At 46.6% G+C, this 20731-nt stretch overlaps 1 protein-coding gene across 1 annotated transcript in view; it reads right to left on the bottom strand.

Annotated features, from left to right (window-relative positions):
• LOC144158798 (uncharacterized) overlaps positions 1-20731 on the bottom strand; it is a 45607-nt gene that overhangs the window by 19412 nt on the left and 5464 nt on the right. Inside the window, exons 6-12 of the mRNA XM_077689939.1 lie at positions 17810-17863; positions 17149-17244; positions 15021-15077; positions 14834-14929; positions 12202-12297; positions 11334-11429; positions 8392-8511 (exon numbers count right to left, since the gene is read on the bottom strand). Coding sequence (XP_077546065.1) covers positions 8392-8511; positions 11334-11429; positions 12202-12297; positions 14834-14929; positions 15021-15077; positions 17149-17244; positions 17810-17863 — 615 coding nt within the window. The remainder of the gene's footprint in view (positions 1-8391; positions 8512-11333; positions 11430-12201; positions 12298-14833; positions 14930-15020; positions 15078-17148; positions 17245-17809; positions 17864-20731) is intronic.

Raw genomic sequence — 20731 nt, 5'->3', positions numbered from 1 at the left:
GTTGCATGCTCGGTTATGGGGCCTCTTTCCCATTCTGGCGAATCGGGTGTGGGGGACGTCACCTCTGTAAAGAAAGCCGCAGCTGCAGGGTCATTCATTGTGTGCGTTTTATGGATAATTTCATTGAAATAATGTTGGGCAAGTAGTGCTCCCACCTGCCGAACGGCCTGATGTGGGCCCTCTGAACCAGTCTGAATCACTCCCTAGTGAATCTGGAATTGCGTACAGATGATATAAATGAATACGCTGGCACCACTCAAATATATCGTCATGTTTCAACAATGATAACTTAGCCGGCATAAAGGGAGTACTAGTGCGTCTGCCTTGTTCCCGAACGATTTGAAGCTGCGAACTCACTAGGGTTTTTAGGCTGCATTTTCCCACGGGATCAAACAAAAATACCGCTTACCTACACTTGTCCCCAGCCTAGTGGCACATTTTTTTCTGCCTAAGAAAATTCCGGTACAGTTTCTAGAACATAATAATATGGGAAAATGCAGTGGTTCTGATAGAACAGTGGTCTATCAGTTGCATTGGTGGTCGATATTAAGCTATTCTACCCGCACAACGAACGCGACTTTTTGCACCATTCAGAGATTCCCCAAAGATGTCGTACTCCTGCTGAACAACAATGCAAATACTATTGCCAGCAATTCTGAAAAAATATGTGTTCCTTTTTTTACGTATTCGGAAATAGGCACAATCAGTACAGCGGCGCGTGAAGCGAAACTCGTGTAAAGGAAAGCGTCTTTTAAACGAAAGAATTAAAAAAGAGCAATGGGTTTCCTGTAAAGCCAGTCCTAAGTGGTGCTAGACAATCGAAACACCGTTTTGCCCAAATAAGGATAAACGAAACCGAAACTCAGCCTAATATTGACTTCTTTATGGCTGCTATCCACAATCTAATTTGATATGGTTGCTACTCCGCGCTACCCGGCTCCACAGCTACTACAGCTGCGCACTCTTGCTTGTGGACACCACTTCTCTGTCAGTTGTGTTCGTGCGACGTTGGTTCGCCGCTTTCTGAGTGCATGAATCTGAACGTGCGTTCACGACTTTGACAGGACGATGACGACGTTGCCACCAGCTGTGAGGACACTTTATCAGATCCACTAAAGGAACTTGAAAAAACTCTCCGGGGATGAAAGTGAAGAGCAGATCAACAATGACGACCACCAGAGCACCCCACCATCGGCTATAGAAGTAAGGCAGGCAGTAAAAGTACTCCAGTGATACTTCCAGAGAAAGGTCTGCTTGGAGCATCTGTACAGCATAAGCAAGATGAATGCAAACGTGGTGAAGCAGTGCCATAACGGGCTGAACCAAACCACCTTGGACAGCATTTTTGGGAGTCGTTACCCTAAACGCCATTGCTAAGGAATGAAACATATTTCACGCTCCGTGAAGAGATTTGTTCCAAGGGAATGCATTGTACTTATAGCACAAGGACGCCAAATGACAACGTTGCAACCTGCTGTGAGGACACTTTATCAGATCCACTAAAAGAATTCGAAGCAATCTCCAGGGGTGATAGTGAAGAGCAGATCAACAATGACAACCACCAGAGCACCCACCGTCGGTTCTAGAAACAAACCAGGCAGTAGAAGTACTCCAGTGATACTTCCAGAAAGAGGTCTCCTTGGAGCATGTATGCAGCCTAAGCAAGACGAATGCCTACATGGTGGAGCATTGCCATACCAGGCTGAACCAAACCACCTTGGCGAGCATTTTTGGGAGTAGTTACCCTAAACGCAATTGCTAAGGAATGAAACATATTTTACGGTCCTGAAGAGATTTGTTCCAAGGGAATGCATTGTACTTATAGCACAAGGACGCCAAATTTGTACTTTCATCAACGAGCAGCCGACTGTGCATGCAGAGGCCATTACAGGCTGGTACAGATAAGTTCGCCACCAGGTATACAAACCTCGTCCTTTTCCTCAGCAGCACAATGTAGTAGCCACTAATACACCGCGGACGTTGACTAGGGCGTTGATGCAACACCTCCGCGACCCAGGACCAGCGGTGTTCCCGCCTTGTGACGAACCAGAGGACCCGTTGCAACACTTTCTCTTCAGTTTGATTATTACCCGCGCGATGGCGGCAATGGCAGGGGTAAAATACGCACGCACACATAGTCACACAGCCGTTTTTTAATACGTTCATATTCTTCCAACAACCAGAGGGACCACTTGCTGAAATGTTCATAGTTTACGTACCACTATGGGTGGCAGAAGTGTCAGGCCAAGTTGGTGTACGTTCGGTCTTCCAGGTGGTCGGCAGCTCTGGTGGTTCGGACGTGGTGGAAGTTACCTCTGCAAAGAAAGCTGCAGTTGCAAGTCCTTTCATTGAGGAAGTTATGGGCAATTTCATTGAAGAGAACGCTGTGCAAGAGGTGTTGACTTATGTCGAAGGGCTCTATGAAGGCGCTTTGAATCAACCGTAATTAACCCATCTTGCGGAAGGAATTTCGAGTCGAGATCACAAAAGAGGATAACCTGCCACTACAGAAATTTATTTCCGGTATTGCACCGTCTCGGTGAAAATCTTTTCCCTTGGTTTTATTATTATCCGTGCGGTTTCAGCAACGTAACGGGTGACGATACACACGCACACACTCTGACACTGCATTTTACTTCGTAATTTCATATTTTTCCTCCTCCAATATTGAACACTGGAACAAATCTGATGACCAACATACCAGTAGGAGTTCCAGAAGTATGATTCTCCGCCGTTCTATGTATCGCCTCGTGACTGCTTTGCTCCTCTCGTGGCTTGGTAACGGGGGCAATCTCTGTAAAGAAATCTGTTGCTGCAGGGCCTTTCATTACGGATGTTATGGGTACTTTCAGTGAGCTCATGTTCGGCAATTAGCCCTCCTACCTGTCGAAAGGCTTCCCGCAGTTTTTTCGAACCACTGTGATTCAGGATAAAGTGGATCTGGAATTGAAATTCCAGTTAAGAACAATGAATACGTTGGTACTACAGAAACTTATCGTTGTGTTTCAATACTACTTACTTGTCCGGCATAAAGGGACTACTAATGCATCCGCCTTGTTTCCGAACGATTTGACGATGCACAATCACTACAGATTTTAGGTGGTTTTCTCACAGAATTATACAAAGCTATGACCTACTTACATGTATATCCAGCCTGGAGGCGCATTTTTTCGTAAATAAAGAACGTTCAGGCGGACTTTCCAGAACATACGGGGGTTTCGACAAAGCAGTAGTCGAGTTACGGCAGTCTAGCAGTTGGATGGTGGTAGCAAGAAGTTCTGCTGACAGTGCAGGCAGGTGGTTTTATATCTCGATTACCCGACTGTCAATCGATTTGACACCCATACTGAAAAACTGTGCAATTATCGCTGGAAATGCCTTGCACCGTTCCTCAGGTACACTGCAATGGTTTCGTTCTCTCAGTAATACGCAATAGAAAGCCAACTTTGTACCGTCATCAATAATCATTCCATGGCTCACGCATATTGTCAGAGGCTGATACTGACTGGCAGTGATAAGGGCTGCACGCGGAATATCTTTAATTATATCTAAAAAATGGTGTCACGCTGACTGTCGCTATAGTTAAAATAACTGTAGTACGGGGCCATAGCTGCCACATCCGTACAGTAGATTTCTTATATACTCCGTTTCCATTCCTCCACTCCTTAGCTAGAATGTGGGACTGTTTATTACAACCACACCCCTACACATACGTAGACGCGCGTATACGTCCATCACGGATGGGAAGTGACGTCACTTTTTCAAAGCAAGCATTTACACATGCCGCACCAGTTAAAGCAAAGTGCACAAATGACAGGTCACACACAGCCCAGCCCTCCGTGCCAAAGTGCAATACAAACAATAAAATGATGAACACTAGCATCGAAACAAAACGAGCATAACGTGTCTAATAATGCAGTGTTCTATAAGAATGCGAAAACTATGGGTACTATTTTGCAAATCGCTTGGGGGAACAGCTGTTGCAAGCTTTCAAAAAGCCGTGATTTCCAGCCCACTCCAGGGAGCAGTGGCTGGTACGCTAGCCCCAATTCAATATGCCTATCTGTCTTACATTTTCTAGAGGTACTATTATATTGACCTTAGCAAAAGTTCCCTGCACGTATTTATAAGCATCTCCCATTGAAATCTAGAATTAACGGCAACTTCAGTGTATGGCCTTGAAACATGACAGCACGGCCCACCTGTGTCTTCTATCTGACGCGGTTGAAGTGACGTTAAGGATTCCCTAACACTTTGTCATTTGTCACTCTCACTGCCACTGTCTTATTGACACTTTGTCAGTGTCACTTTGACACCTTGGCACTAAAAACAGCGCTAAATTGTACATTGAGAAGGATGAGACAGAGGACAGGCACTAACTAACAGCTGCGGTTTTCTACTACGTAAAACCAAACCGAAACCTAGAGGCAGTACATCCATACACGAAATGCGCCCAAGCACCTTGTGGAAAGTACTATTACTACACGCCGAAAAAATTGTACTCGGATACAATCGGCCCTTTAGGAGGGCAACGGACGCTTGGTTCACACAACTGCTGCATGTGCTGCAGGGGCGCATGCACGAGCGCATGCTCCATGAGCCACTACATGAATTTCCACCGATTTGAAGGAACTACAATGGCCACCTCTACAATATCTATATAATAAAAAGCAATGGTCAGCAGTCAGTCAAAATCGGCATGAACAAAGCACAATTCGATACAATGGAGTTACGAGGCTATAGAATCAATGCACTAAGTTTGGGAATGTGGTTAAATATGCCGTTTCATATGATGGTCCGCGGCACTTTATCGTGATCGGCACTCACATGATAGTCTAATGAGGGGAGGGCTAGGGACACGCAGGAAGCAATTTTGCCGATAAGATGTGCACCCCCACTGGTGCACACCTTCAGTTATTCACAGTTTAAAGGTCTTCAAAAGATGTCTGGACCTCGCCCAAAAAAATTCCTTGATGCACGGAAAGCCCCTTCCTTATTTTCGGACCGAAATTGCCTTGATCCTGACAAAAAACATCCTATTACTTTATAGGCTAAATTTAATGGGTACGGGAAAATGGAAATATGTGGTCTATGTATTTTGACTCGATCCTACAAGTACAAAGTTGTTTAACGTACGTTGTTTAACACGTACGATTGCCTTTGCACACAGCTTTAGTGGTCATTTGTTTCAAAGATGAATTCCATAGACCAGGGTTCTGTCATCTCGGGCAGAGTTAATGCCAGCCTGCTGAATTTGTTTTCCCAGTTACAGCATTTTCGCGGGATATCACAGCGCGAAAACATGCTTTTTTGCCTTTTAAGTTGTTTCGAACGCTGTACGTATCTGTTGTCTGTGTGTGTGCGTGCATGTGTGTGTGTGTGTGTGCGTGTGTGTATGTGTGTGTGTGTGTATGTGTGTACGTGCGCGCGTGCGTGTGTATGCGTACGTGCGCGCGCGTGTGTGTGTGTGTTTGTGTGTGTATGCGTGCCTGCGTGCGTGCGTGCGTGCGTGTGCGTGTTTGTGTGTGTGTGTGTGTGTGTGTGCGTGTGCGTGTGCGTGTGCGTGCGTGCGTGCGTGCGTGTGAGTGCACGTGCACGTGCGCGAAAACAGCGTAATACCGATAAGCTCTAGGAAGGCGACTACAATAGTCAAATAATCTGTTTGGCTTCCACGGGTACCAATCGATCATTTTTTGCCTTTTATTTTAATATACGTAGGGGTTTCAAGTATCTACTGCAATCTCGCTACCATTATTATTTGCCCTGTGTGAAAACGTCATGGTTTTGTGCGATGCGTTTCACACCGCTATCGACTCTACATGTGTATTTTTCGAAAGACTGTTTGTGAATTTCTTGATTTCCTGAGGTAAGATTCTGCACATAATTTGTTGGCATGACATATTAAGGGCATTTTTTTCGGTGAGCAGTTAAGGGGATAACTAATATCTGTATGCACAACATCTGCTGTAAGTAAGTTGCTCGCGATATTAGTGAATAAACACATCAAGTGGAGAACTACCCATCGTAACTCGAGCAAAGATTGTTATGACACTACTTAAACCACGTCCATTTATGGTAGACTGGACGTCTCTCTGTACGTTTGTATATGCAAGCATGCATGCCAATAAACGACACCAGCACGTTTACCCTGCCTACTGTGGAAAAAATACCCATAGAGCCATTTGGACAGTATACGTGTACACTTCTGATGCTGAAGTATACCACGTCTCTGTTAACCCCTTAAGTGCTTTATTTTTTTTTTAGTATTTTCCGACCAAAAGTGCCTATTTTTTTTTTTATTGCTGATTTCGAATCTGATTGTACTAAAAAGTAGCTAGTCGATGTTGAAAAAATATTTGTACCCCACAGTTAGTCAAATCAACACAATAAAGTTTATTTCTGAAGAATACATAGGAAATCAGCTACCTGCTGCTAACAAAATTAAAAACTTTATAAATAGAACACTTGCAGATGCCACATCTTTCTTCACTTGTGTAGGCTAAGCCCCTTTGCAATAGCAGGAGTGCAAGGAATACCCACATCTCTTCCTTTGTCACTGGTACCCATTTTTTGAGGCGGGAGTGATCACTGAGAGGAAAGCATTTCAACTTTTTAGCCGCTTTGGGATTGGTTTCGTCTACCACAAATGATATAAGTTCATCGTCCAGAAACTGCTGAATATATTCCAGAATGTCACCCGGCGATGACAATATGAAAGTCTTGCCTGGAATGGCCAAGAATGGAAAGCGATGAGGATTCACAGGAGGATTGTCCACATAAAGCAGGATCCACTCGCGAGCACTCGCGATGTTCGCTTCCCCGCTGTCTTCGTCATCACCGGAGGAGCTGCTCAATTCACCGTCATCGCAGTCTTCACTTCCAGAGACAAGATAAACATCTGTATCCGAATCAGCATCACTTGAAGAAGATGACGAAAATGAAAAGCTTCTTTTTCTAGTTGACGGGCCAGCTATGCATGGGTCGGCGCCACCGCACGCCATCTTTTCTTAAAAAAAAGCGCGCCTTGCCGCAGGAGAAAACTAATTCGTCGAGTAAATGCTGCCATCTAGTGGATGGCACGCAATCTAAGCCGCAGACGAGCGCTTCTCGTCCTGAACAGTATAGGGCAGTACCTATTCCGCTAAGACGAGCTCTGCTCGTCCAAAGCAGTTTGGTGACAGTTTGGGCAGGACGAGCTCTGCTCGTCCAAAGCACTTAAGGGGTTTTAATAGTATCGCGTTAAAAGTTGTGCCAAGTGTTTCACGTAGTGTTGTCATATCTTGATTGATTGATTGATTGTAGGGTTTAACGCGCCGATGCAACTAAGGCGATGAGGCGCGCCGTAGTGGAGTGCTCCGGATTAATTTCGACCACCTGGGGATCTTTAACTTGCGCCGAAATCTTGTACACACGGGCGTTTTTGCTTTTCGACACCATCAGAAAAGCGACCGCCGTGGCCGGGAATCGAACCCGCGACCTCGTGCTCAGCAGCGCAACGCCTTAGCCACTGAGCCACCGCGGCGGGTTAGTGTTGCCATGTCATCTACTTTATCTGTCAAAGACCGCCCATTTAAAGGAGAAAAAAAGAAACCACATAGGGGTTTTTTTCGTGTTTACTAACGGTTGGATTTCGGTCGGTTCAATTCCCATGATTTTATAATTGCTCGGAACGCACGAAATATGCGTTCCGTGCGTTCCAAACAACAAGTACGAGATTTTCCGAAATAAAACCGGAAAACGTGTTGTGTTTTAGAACCATGCGTGACTACAAAAAATAATACCGCTGTGCAACCAATTCACTTATGCGTCACCCCGGGCATATTCTACGTCGAAAATTCAAAGGCACCAGTAACTACCCTAATGGCACCAGTAACTAATTCTACCTTTCTACTGCATTCGTGTGCGGTAACGTTTTGTTAAACGTAGCTCACAGGCTGCGAAGGCTGAGTTTTCGTCCTCTGCGCTAAGACTTAACAGGCTCCAGAAGGAAGCTACATCATAAGAAAGTTATTGGAGATGACACACAGCTTAAGTCTTAAGCAGGCCACACAACATAAAGATTTTGTGGCAAGATCCCGTTTCTGAAGCCAAAGTTCCCTTCATCAGAGAAGCCACTGCAATGCCGCCAAAAAACTGGTGTGGAAAGCACGGCTTGGCAAGCCAAATTTATTCCGCTTAACTTACAAAACCAAGCACTGAAGGTGTCACAAATGAAGACTGAGCTCCGCCATTCTGTGGTGTATATGCGGTTAAGCAGCCCAACACAATTCCACATCTCTGCTTCACCAAAAAGCACAGCTTGACATCTGCCCAGAAATGATGACTTAAGAACAATATCAATCCATGGCGCATAGGGTCAATTTCCAGGGGAGCTACGTCACGGCCGCTTACCTGAGCAGATGCCGTCGATCATCAACTTCCCTGGTCCACAGACGCACTTCCCTGTCGTCTCCTGGCAGGTCATCCCAATTTCAGCGCACCATGTGTTTATTGCTTCCCCGCAGACTGGTTCTTCAACAAAAAAAGAAGGAAAGACTATCAGAAACACCATCACTCTCAGTTACCGACAGTGCATCATTCATCCGACAAAGTCTTCGGATGAATGATGCACTGTCTCGGCGTTGTGCTTTATCGTCGCATGTACACCCTTCTCACAACACCGCAGCTGTTCCTACTGTTACTCAGTGTACGGACACTGATCCTCACTTTCCGCCTCCATCAGAAAAGCAGTGACCGCGGCCTCGATCGAACCGGCCTCCTTGGTCTCAGGAGCACAGCGTCATAGCCACTGAGTTATCGCGGAGGGTACCTGCGGGCTTGCTGCAGCACCTCCGCGAAAGAGGACAGCCGCTGTTGCCGAGTTCTGACGATGGTAGGTGTCAGTGCTACCTTTTCCCTTCAGTTTAATTATTACCAGTGCGGCGGCGGCAATGGAAGAGGGGACACACGCACAAAAATAAATTGCAATTCGCTGCGTAGGTCCACATTTTTCCTACTCCATAATAAATTCCGGTATACGTATCACTAGTGGGGGCAGAACTGACAGGCCTTGCTGTAGTATGTCCGGTCAGGAGGCTGCTTTTCCGCTCAGATAGCTCGGTCCCGATGGAACTCGCCTCTAGAAACAAAACTTCAGCTGCAGGGCCTTTTATGGCGACAATTATGGGTAATTTCTTTGAAGAGAACTGTGCGCAAGTAGTGCTGATACATGTCAAAAGGCTTCCTCTAAGCTTTTTGAACCAACTGGAATAAGCCGATCATCCATCTGGAATCTCGAGTCGCGTTGACAAAAATGACTACGGTGGCACTACACAAACATCCTCATGCTTTAACAGAAATAACTTGGGAGGCACAAAGGGAATAATAAAGCATCCGCCTTTTCTCAAGTATGTCCTTTCAGCACGATTGTTTTCTGCCCGACTTGGCCGAAGTGGTGTTAAGAAACCCGCAAAACCCGCTTTCAATTTCTGTCTACAGCTCCAGAGAAAAGTGGGGCTGTGACCCCTTTCTTGTCTACAGAAGGACATTTTTGCGCTCCACGGCCAACAGCCCAGTACGTTTATAGGATTAACGCCGAGGTTAGTTGCTTCATAGTCTGAAGAGGAGGGCCGAGCAGCGCACATTTTGACTATACACAGAGGAAAATTCACGCAAGTTACACTAGTGGCGCAACGCTGGGGGAACAGCAGCTAGGGATGCTGGCAACTATCGTTTCGCCGGAGACCCGGCTGTTGCCACTCACTTGAACTCCCGAGCTTGCCGCCGAAAGTCCGCTATGACTGGCAAACCCGGATTATGTTGTCCTCGGGCTTTCGCATCTCTCCCGAAGTGGACCGCGTTAGCACGATCTAGAACACATGGCCACCGCCTTCGCGAATTTGGCGTCTGTAGCGCGAACTTGGCGTTTCTGCTCTCCACTCTAGGCGCAAAAGCAGTGGAAATGCGAGGTGAGCAGCACGCGAGAGGTCGGGCCCCGAAAGCTGGGCAGAGTATTCTAGAGGGTCAAGCTGCCACACGCCTGGTGTTCCTCACAAGGCGGTTCGCTCACCTGCGCTCGGTGTTCTTTGGAATAATTTTGCAAGCTCCTTCCGCGGCGCAAACCGATACGCAATCCTGAAAGACGCCAAGCGCTCCTCACGAGGCGCACACTCACGTGTGATCTGCTGTTCAGCGTTTTCGGGTAGCACTCGAGACCTGAACTAAAGGTTAGACAGCTGCGCTTTTAAAAGGTACTGCGATGGCCTTGTCATACGACAGCGTAATTTTTAGACTTGTGTGTCCATATGTATCCTGACAGTCAAACAATGCAAGCAAACCAAGACTTCTTTGATTCTATCACTTAACCCTAACTCCCGTTGCCCTACATCATTTATTTTAGCCAGAAATCCATTCTGAACCATCTAAGGGTGTGAAAATGATGTCTTTTTGGGAAAAGGTCGAAGAGGACAAGCCGACGCAATTTTATTTTACTTTCTACTGCCGATGCTCGCATTATTCCTCTGGTTCTTGTTTCCTTGTTTTAACTATAACTACTTTTGTGGAAAGATTGGTTGCAGGCAAAACCCTATCAGTGCAGCCTACTATAGCTGATTATAACCTTAAGCTTATTGAATCCTAAAGACTGTTTCGGAGCGGTTGACTGTCTCGAAGAGACAACTTGTTAATTACCTTTTCAAATTTGGTAACAGCAATTTTTTGTCACATAGATCAACGATGATAGCCTCTCATAACCTCTGATGACAGGCGTTGAAATTCAAGCTGCCTGTCAAGGAAGTCTCTCGAGTTAGACGTATGCTGCTCTGCAATATATCGCTTCGGCAATATGGCATTTGTGCATTTTCACTGTACTTGTCTCGTGGCGACACACGTCCACCTGAACGGCCTACCGCTAACGGCTGGCTTCTCTAGCAGGTCTTCGGCGTTGTGCTTCATGGGCGCATGTCCTCGCTTCTCAGAATCCTGCAGCTGCTCCCACTATTACTCCTCGTGTACATACAGTGCTCCTCGCTTCACGCCTCCATCAGAAAAGCAGCCACTGCGGCTGCGATAGAACCCCTGTCCTAAGGCTCGGCAGCAGAACTAGCCACTGAGCCACCGCTACGAGATTTGAAGCAACATAACAGCAACAATTCGCAGCCGGTATTGCCACTTCACACGGGCCAGAGCTATCGGTGCAACTCTTTCCACTGAGGAATAATATAATCCGTGGGATGGCGACAATGACAGAGGTGACGATACACACGCGCACACAATGTCATCGCCCCCAGTCTTCCTATGTCCATATTTTTTCCCCTGCATTAGTGCCCAGTGGCTTGAAGATGACCCATACGTACCACTAGGGGTACCAGAAGAGTCGGGCGCCGCAGTTGCATGTTCGGTTTTGTGGCCGCTTTCCCACTCTGGCGGGTCGGGTCCGCCGGACGTCGCCTCTGTAAAGAAAGCCGCAGTTGCAGAACCTTTCATTGTGTACGTTTCATGGGTAATTTCATTTAGATGATGTTAGAATAATTACCTTTTTTAACTTGTTAATCACCTCTACGAATTGGCTAACAGCAAGTTTTTCTTTGTCACATAGAAAAACGGTGATAGCCTCCCATACTCGAGGCGGAAGTGCGTTTAAAGTTTTTAAATTCAAGCTGCTGTCACAGAAGCCTCTCGAGTTCCACGCATGCTCCTCTACAATTTATCTCTCCGGCAATATGACATTTCCGTCTTTTTGCCGTATTTCGCGCTTGGAAACACACGATCTCCTGCGCGGCCTACCGCTTACGGATGGCTTCCGTACCATGGTCTTCGGCGTTGTGCTTCATCGGCGCATGTCCTCCCTTCTCACAACCCTGCAGCTGTTCCTACTCTTACTCATTGTACACACACTGCTTCTTACTTTCCGCCTACATCAGAAAAGCAGTGACCGCGGCCTCGATTCAACCGGCGTCCTTGGTCCGACCAGCACAGCGCCATAGCCACTGAGTTAGTGCGGAGGGTAACTGTGGGATTGCTGCAGACCTCCGCGACAGAGGGCAACCGCTGTTGCCGCATTCTGACGACGGCAGGTGTCAGTGCTACGTTCTCCCTACAGTTTATTATAACCCGTGCGCCGGCGGCAACGGAAGAGGGGACATACGCACACACTGTTACATTGAGATCAACTCCGTGGGTCCACATTTTTCCTTCTCCCATAATAAATACTGCCATACGTACCACTAGTCGGGGCAGAAGTGGCAGGCCTTGCTGTTGTATGTTCGGTGAGGCGGCTGCTCTTCTGCTCAGGTAGCTCGGTCCCGATGGAACTCGACTCTGGAAAGAAAGCTTCAGCTGCAGGGCCTTTCCTGGCGGAAATAAAAGGTAATTTCACTGAAGAAAAGTCTGGCCAAGTAGTGCTGGTACCTGTAAAAAGGCTTCCTCTAGGCTTTTTCAACCAATCGGAATCACACCATCGTGCAGCTGGAACTTCCGGTCGAGTTGATAAAATTGAGGAACGTTGGCCATGCACAAACTTATCCTCATGTTTTAACAGAAATGACTTGGGCGGCACAAAGGGTATAGTAAAGCATCCGGCTTTTCTAAAGTATGTCCTTTCAGCACGGTGGAATTCTGCCTGACGTGGCCGAACTGGTATTTAGGAACCCGCAAAACCTGCTTACAATTTCTGTCTCTACAGCTTTAGAGTAAAGTAGGGCTGAGACCCCTTTCTTGTCTACAGAAGCACATTTTTGCACTCCACGGCCTACTGCCCAGTGCATTTTTAGGGTTGAGGCCGAGGCTACTTGCTTCATAGTCTGAAAAGGCGGGCAGAGCACCGCACATTTTGACAATACACAGAGAAACAAAATTGGCGCAAGTTCCATTATTGGTGCAATGCTGGAGGGACAGCAGTATTGGTGGCACCTACGTCTTCGCCGGAGAACCGGCTGTTGCCACTCACATGAATTTCCGAACTTGCCGCTGAAAGTCCGCTATGACTGTCAAACGCGAATCATTTTGTCCTCAGCCTTTCGCATCTCTCCTAAAGTGGACCACGTTAGCCCGCCCTAGAAGCCATGGCAACAGTCTTCGCGAATTTGGCGTTTGTAGCGGGAACTCGGTGTCTGTGCTCCCCACTTCAGGCGCAAACGCACGGGAACTGGTGAGCAGAGCAGCACGCGAGAGATCACGAAACGAAAGCTGGGCAGAGTATTTATAGGGTCGAGCTGCAGGACGCCTGGTGTTCCTCACAAGGCGGTACGCTCACCTGCGCTTAGTTTTCTTTGGAATAATTTTGCAAGCTCCTCCTGTGGCGCATACCGATACGCAATCCTGAAAGACGCCGAGCGCTCCTCATGTAGCGGACGCTCACGTGTGCTCTGCTGTTCTGCGTTTTCAGGCAGCACTCGAGACCTGAACTAAAGGTTAGAAAGCTGCGCTTTTAAAAGGTACTGCGACGGCCTTGTCATACGACAGCGTAATTTTTAGACTTGTGTGTCCATATGTATCCTGACAGTCAAACAATGCAAGCAAACCAAGACTTCCTTGATTCTATCTTTAAACCCTAACTCCCGCTGCCCTACATCATTTCTTTTAGCCAGAAATCCAGTCTGAACCATCTAAGGGTGTGAAAATGATGTCTTTTTGGGAAAAGGTCGAAGAGGACAAGCCCACCCAATTTTATTTTACTTTCTACTGCCGATGCTCGCATTATTCCTCTGGCTCTTCTTTCCTTGTTTTAACTATAACTAGTTTTGTGGAAAGATTGGTTGCAGGCAAAACCCTATCAGTGCAGCCTACTATAGCTTATATCACAAATATACTATATCACATATCACATATCACACATATGTGATATACTATATCACACATACTATATCAAATATTACTATATCACAAATATTCCTTAAGCTTATTGCATCCTAAAGACTGTTTCGGAGCGGTTGACTGTCTCGAAGAGACAACTTGTTAATTACCTTTGCAAATTTGCTAACAGCAATTTTTTGTCACATAGATCAACGATGATAGCCTCTCATAACCTCTGATGACGGGCGTTGAAATTCAAGCTGCCTGTCAAGGAAGTCTCTCGAGTTAGACGTATGCTGCTCTGCAATATATCGCTTCGGCAATATGGCATTTCTGCCTTTTCACCGTACTTGTCTCGTGGCGACACACGTCCACCTGAACGGCCTACCGCTAACGGCTGGCTTCTCTAGCATGGTCTTCGGCGTTGTGCTTCATGGGCGCATGTCCTCGCTTCTCAGAATCCTGCAGCTGCTCCCACTAGGCGTTGCGCTGCTGAGCACAAGGTCGCGGGTTCGATTCCCGGCCGCGGCGGCCGCTTTTCTGATGGAGGCGAAAAGCAAAAACGCCCGTGTGTACGAGATTTCGGCGCACGATAAAGATCCCCAGGCGGTCAAAATTAATCCGGAGCCCTCCACTACGGCGCGCCTCATCGCCTGCGTTGCGTCGGCGCGTTAAACCCTACAATCAATCAATCAGCTGCTCCCACTATTACTCCTCGTGTACATACAGTGCTCCTCGCTTCACGCCTCCATCAGAAAAGCAGCCACTGCGGCTGCGATAGAACCCCTGTCCTAAGGCTCGGCAGCAGAACTAGCCACTGAGCCACCACTCGAGATTTGAAGCAACATAACAGCAACAATTCGCAGCCGGTATTGCCACTTCACACGGGCCAGAGCTATCGGTGCAACTCTTTCCACTGAGGAATAATATTATCCGTGGGATGGCGACAATGACAGAGGTGACGATACACACGCGCACACAATGTCATCACCCCCAGTCTTCCTATGTCCATATTTTTTCTCCTGCATTAGTGCCCAGTGGCTTGAAGATGACCCATACGTACCACTAGGGGTACCAGAAGAGTCGGGCGCCGCAGTTGCATGTTCGGGTTTGTGGCCGCTTTCCCACTCTGGCGGTTCGGGTTCGGTGGACATCGCCTCTGTAAAGAAAGCCGCAGTTGTAGAACCTTTCATTGTGTACGTTTCATGGGTAATTTCATTGAGATGATGTTAGGCAAGTAGTGCTCCTACCTGGCGAACGGCCTGACGTAGGCTCTCTGAACCAGTCTGAATCACTCCGTAGTGAAGCTGGAATTGCGTACAGATTACATAAATAAATAGGCAAGCACTACTTTAATATATCGTCATGTTTCAACATTGATAACTTGTCCGGAAAAAAAGGAGTACTAGTGTGACCGCCTTGTTACCAAACGATTTGAAGCTGCGAACTCACTACAGTTTTACAGCGAAGCTGTTAGCCCCTAGTTGGACGGATAATTTCGGGTCGTAAACAAAAAACCTAGGCAGAGCTCAGCAGTCTCGACCAAAACGCGGAGCTCATGCGTCCGGCTAGGCAGACATATAGCACAGAGATCAGTATTCGTGTAAAGAAAAAACCACAAAACTTGCATCTTAACCACATCATGGATGATAAGGCGCCTGCGAACAATAATACCCTCCCCCTTAATGTGTTCCTGGTAAAAATTAGGTTCTCGAAAAGAGGGGGTGACGTGATTCGAGGGCGAGCGCATGCGTCAGGCTAGGCACGATCTAGCATTGCCGCCAGAGAAGCCGAGCGCTAGCGACAATCCCGCCAAAACGACGAGGAACATTTCATACCTTCCCCCTTCAGCGTGTTAGTTGTTTACAACAGTTTCGCTGGACATCCACTTTCGCAGGGCGGGATGGCGGCCATTTTTTTAGGCTGCCTTTTCCCACAGGATGATACAAAATTACCGCCTACCTACACCTGTCCCCAGCCTAGTGGCGCATTTTGCGTGCCTAAAGAATATTCCGGCAGACTTTGTAGAATATAAATAAATTGTGAAAAATCAGTGCTTGTGTAAGAACACTAGTCTATCAGTTGGATTGGTGGTCGCAGTAGAGATTCTGCCCGCAGAGCGAACGGGCCTTTTTACACCATCGAGAAATTCCCCAAGTATTTTGTACCCTTGCTGAACAACTATGCAAACATAGCCCGCAAATTCCGAGAAAATTGAGTTGTTTACGTGTTGTGGAATAAGCACTATCGGCACAGCGGGCACGCGAAGCGAAACTCGCGTAAACAAAAACGTCTTTTAAACAAAAGAATTAAAAAACAGACATTGGTTTCCTTTAAAGCCAGTCGTAAGTTGTGCTCGACAATCGGAACACCGTTTTCCGGAAACACGGATAAACGAAACCGAAACTGGGCGCCATATTGACTTAGTTACTGTCGCCATCCACAATCTAATCCGGTCCGGTTGTCGCGCCGCGCTACCCTGCTCTACATCTACTAAAGCTGCGCACTCTTGTTTGTGGACATCACTTTGTCCTTTGTGTCCGTCCAACGTTGGTTCGTCGCTTTCTAAGAGCATGACTCTCAACGGGCGTTGACGACGTTGAGAGGACGATGACAACGTTGCCACCTGCTGTGAGGACACTTTATCAGATCCACTAAAAGAACTCGAAGCAATCTCCGGGGGTGATAGTGAAGAGCCCATCAACAATGACAACCACCAGAGCACCCCACTGTCGGTTCTCGAAACAAGCCAGGCAGTAGAAGTACTCCAGTGATACTTCCAGAAAGAGGTCTCCTTGGAGCATGTATGCAGCCTAAGCAAGATGAATGCCTACATGGTGGAGCATTGCCATACCAGGCTGAACCAAACCACCTTGGAGAGCATTTTTGGGAGTCGTTACCGTAAACGCAATTACTAATAAATGAAACATATTTCACGGTTCCTGAAGAGATTCGCCCAAGGGGAGTGCACAGTACATATAGCACAAGGACGCCAAATTTGTACGTTCATCAACGAGCAGCCGACTGTGCATCCAGAGGCCGTTACAGACTGGTACAGATAAGATCGCCAACAGGTATACAAACCTCGTCCTTTTCCTCGAAAGCACAATTTCGTAGCCTCTAATAAACGGCGGCGGTTGACTTGGGCGTTGGTGCAACACCTCCGCGACCCAAGACCAGCGGTGTTGCCGCCTTGTGACGAACGAGGGGAGCCGTTCCAACACTTTTTCTTGAGTTTGGTTGTTACCAGCGTGATGGCGGCAACGCCAGCGGTAACATACGCTCGCACACTTAGTGGCACAGCCGTAATTTTTCATACGTTCATATTCTTCCAGCTACCAGTGGGACCAATTTCTGAAAAGTTCATAGTTTACGTACCACTATGGGTGGCAGAAGTGTCAGGCAAAGTTGCTGTAGGTTCGGACTTCCGGGTGGTGGGCCGCTCTGGTTGTTCGAACGTGGTGGAAGTCACCTCTGCAAAGAAAGCAGCAGTTGTAAGGCCTTTCACTGAGCAAGTTATGGGCAATTTCATTAAATAGGACGCTGGTAAAGTGGTGTTGACTCATGTCGAAGGGCTACACGAAGGCGCTTTGAACCAACCATTATAAACCCATCGTGCGGCTACAATTTCGAGTCTAGATGACAAAAGAGGATAAGCTGCCACTACAAAAACCTATTGGCGGTATTTTCCCCTCTCGGTGAAAATCTTTCCCATCGGGTTTATTATCCGTGCGGTGTCAGTAACGTAACGGGTGACGATACACACGCACACACTCTGATACTGCACTCTACTTCGTAGGTCCATATTTTTCATCCGCCAGTACTGAATACTGGCGCAAAACCGATGACCCACATACCAGTAGGAGTTTCAGAAGTATGATTCCCTGCCGTTCTAGGTTCCGCCTTGTGACTGCTTTGCTCTTCTGGTGCCTTAGCAACGGGGAAAATCCTTGTAAAGAAATCTGCTGCTGGAGGGGCTTTCATTGCGGACGTTATGGGTACTTTCAGTGAGCTCATGTTGGGAATATAGTGCTCCTACCTGTCGAAGGGCTTGTACTTTCTTCGAACCACTGTGATTCAGGATACCAAGGATCTGGAATTTAAATTCGAGATAAGAAAAATGAACGCTGGCGCTATAGAAACTTATCGTCGTGTTTCAACAATAATTCCTCGTGCGACATCAAGTGAATACTAATGCATCTTCCTTGTTACCGATCGTTTGACGCTGCACACTCAAGGCGGTTTTTAGGCTGCGTTTTCCCACGGGATAATACAAAACTGTATCCTACCTACAACTATCTCCCACCTAGTGCCGCATTTTTTCGTAAGTAAAGAACGTTCAGGCCGACTTTCCGGAACGTACGGAAGTTGCGGCGAAGCAAACCGGCAAGCAAAGTCTTGGGACGGCTGTCTAGCGATTGGGTGGCGGTAGCAAGAAGTTCTGCTATCAGAGCAGGCAGATTGTTTTTTTTCTTGGTTAGCCCATTCTCAATAGATTAGACACCCATGATGAAAATCTGCAGTTATCACTCGCAATGCCCTTCATAGTTCCTTGGGATCACTTGAATGGTTTTGTTCTTTTTTGTTATTCGCACGAGAAAGCCAAATTTGTATCGGCTTCAACGGCAAGTCGATGGCTCACGCATATGATCGGAGGCAGATGCTGACTGGCAGTGATAAGGGCTGCACGCGGGACAGCTTCAATTATATCCAAAAAGTTGTGTCACGCTGACTGTCGCTATAGTTCAAATTAACTGCAAGACCTGACCATAGCCGGCACTTCCGTATAGTAGATTTCTGATATATTCCGTTTCCATTTGTGTGCTCCTTAACCATAATGTGTGGCTGTTTAGTACAACCCCACCTCTACCGATCCGCAGAGGCACCTATACGTCCATGGCAGATGGGAAGTGACGTCCCTTTTTCATTCCAAGCTTTTACACATGCCGCACCAGTTAACACAAACTACACAAACAACAGGTCACGCACAGTCCAGGCGTCAGTGCCAAAGTACAATGCAAATAATAAAATGATGAACCCTAGCATCGAAACAAAACGAGCATAACGTGTCTAATAGTGCAGTGTTCTGTAAGAAGGCAAAAACAATGGATACTATTTTGCAGATCGCTTGGGGGAACAGCTGTTGCAAGCTTTGAAAAACCCGTGATTTCCAGCCCACTGCAGGCAACAGTGGCTGGTACGCAAGCCCCAATTCAATAATGAATGCCTAGCTGTCTTGCATTTTCGAGAGGTACTATTAGGTTGACCTTAGCAAAAGTTGCCCGCACGTATTTGTAATCTCCCATTTAATTCTAGAATTAACGGCAGCTTCAGTGTATGACCTTGAAACATGATAGCACTGCCCAGCTGTGTCTTCTATCTGACGCGGGTGAAGTGACGCCAAGGAACCCGTCAGACTCTGTACTTTGTCACTCTCACTGCCACCATCTTTTTTTTACTTTTAGTAAAGCATGTTGTTGGGCTAGTTGGTGTTTCATAGTTGCAGGAAAAAACTGCGCAAATGAACGAGACGGGTGAAGGACAACAAGACAGGCGCAGACTCGCAGCTAAATTTAGATAATATGAATTTCTCAACGAGTCTTTTTTGTAATTAAACGATTGCGACTGTGCACCTGTGCGCGTAGGTATACAGGTGCGTAGGTTTTTTCTAATAAATTTATGTGAGTCTGCGCCTGTCTTGTTGACCTTCTTCATCTCTCCCATTCATTTGCGCAGTTTTTTCCTGTAACTATGTCTTTTTGACACTTTCTCATTGTCACTTTGACACCTTGACACTAAAAACTGCGCTAAATCATACATTGCGAAGGATGAGGGAGAGGACAGGAACCAACTAACAACTGCAGTTTTCTACTATGTAAAACACGAAATCTAGAGGCAGTACATACATGTACCGAATGCGCCCAAGCACCTTGTGGGAAGTGCTATTACTCCACGCCGAAAAAATTGTACTCGGATACAATCGGCCCTTTAAGAGGGAAATGGGAGCTTGGTTCACACAAGTGCTGCATGTGCTGCACGACCGCATGCTCCACAAGCGACTACATGAACTCACACCGATTTGAAAGAACTCCAATGGCCCCCTCTACAATATATATATAATAAAAAGCAATAGACAACAGTAAGTCAAAATCGGCATAGACAAAGCACCATTCGATGCACAGATGTGCACCTCCACTGGTGCACATCTGCAGTAATTCACAATTTAAACGTCATCAGAATATATCAGGACCTTGCCCCAGAAAATTTCCTGACGCATGGAAAGCCCCTTTTTTTCGGGCCGAAATTGCCTTGTTTCTGACCAAAAACATCCTTTTACTTTATAGCCTAAATTTTATGCGTACGAGAAAATGGAAATATATTTTATAACATATTGAGTTTGAAGCACAAAAACTGCATCTTTAAAAAGCAAAAGCGTGTCAGCAGACATTTTCGTACAGAAAAACCATGAATATCACCACTGAGACAATTTAGCACTTCGTTAGAAGGACAGCAAAGCAACCAGCAATATCAAGGCATGCCAAACAATCAGGATTGCAACGCAAGCGATAAAAGCGGAAGCTACGGCTAGCGCTTTATTTGATGGCGAAAGATCATTACTAACACACAGTATACAACTATACATCTCTCGGGGTTTTTTTATGCTACAGCGGAATCTTTACAACATGCGAGACGTACTCCTTCGCTTGCTGTCTACAACATGCAAAACGTACGCCTGGCAGCTGTCTTTAGCAGTTTAACACACAGCGCAGCTACTACGTCAACATGGTTGGTAAGAGGGTTAGAATAGGGAACTGTGAATTGCTATAAAATGCCTCATTCAAGACATATTGCCTGCACATGGAGTAAATCTTCCATTTCTCTTCGATGAATCTCACAAGCTGATTACACATTCAATGTACCTCATATCAGTTCTTTAGATCCACACAGCGCACTTAACTAA

The sequence above is a fragment of the Haemaphysalis longicornis genome, unplaced genomic scaffold, assembly GCF_048455015.1.
Source record: "Haemaphysalis longicornis isolate Haplotype H1 unplaced genomic scaffold, Haemaphysalis longicornis Haplotype H1 scaffold_10, whole genome shotgun sequence".
Lineage (NCBI taxonomy): Eukaryota > Metazoa > Arthropoda > Arachnida > Ixodida > Ixodidae > Haemaphysalis > Haemaphysalis longicornis.
The sequence above is the reverse complement of the archived record's forward strand: the minus strand, read 5'-3'. Positions and strand labels throughout refer to the sequence as shown.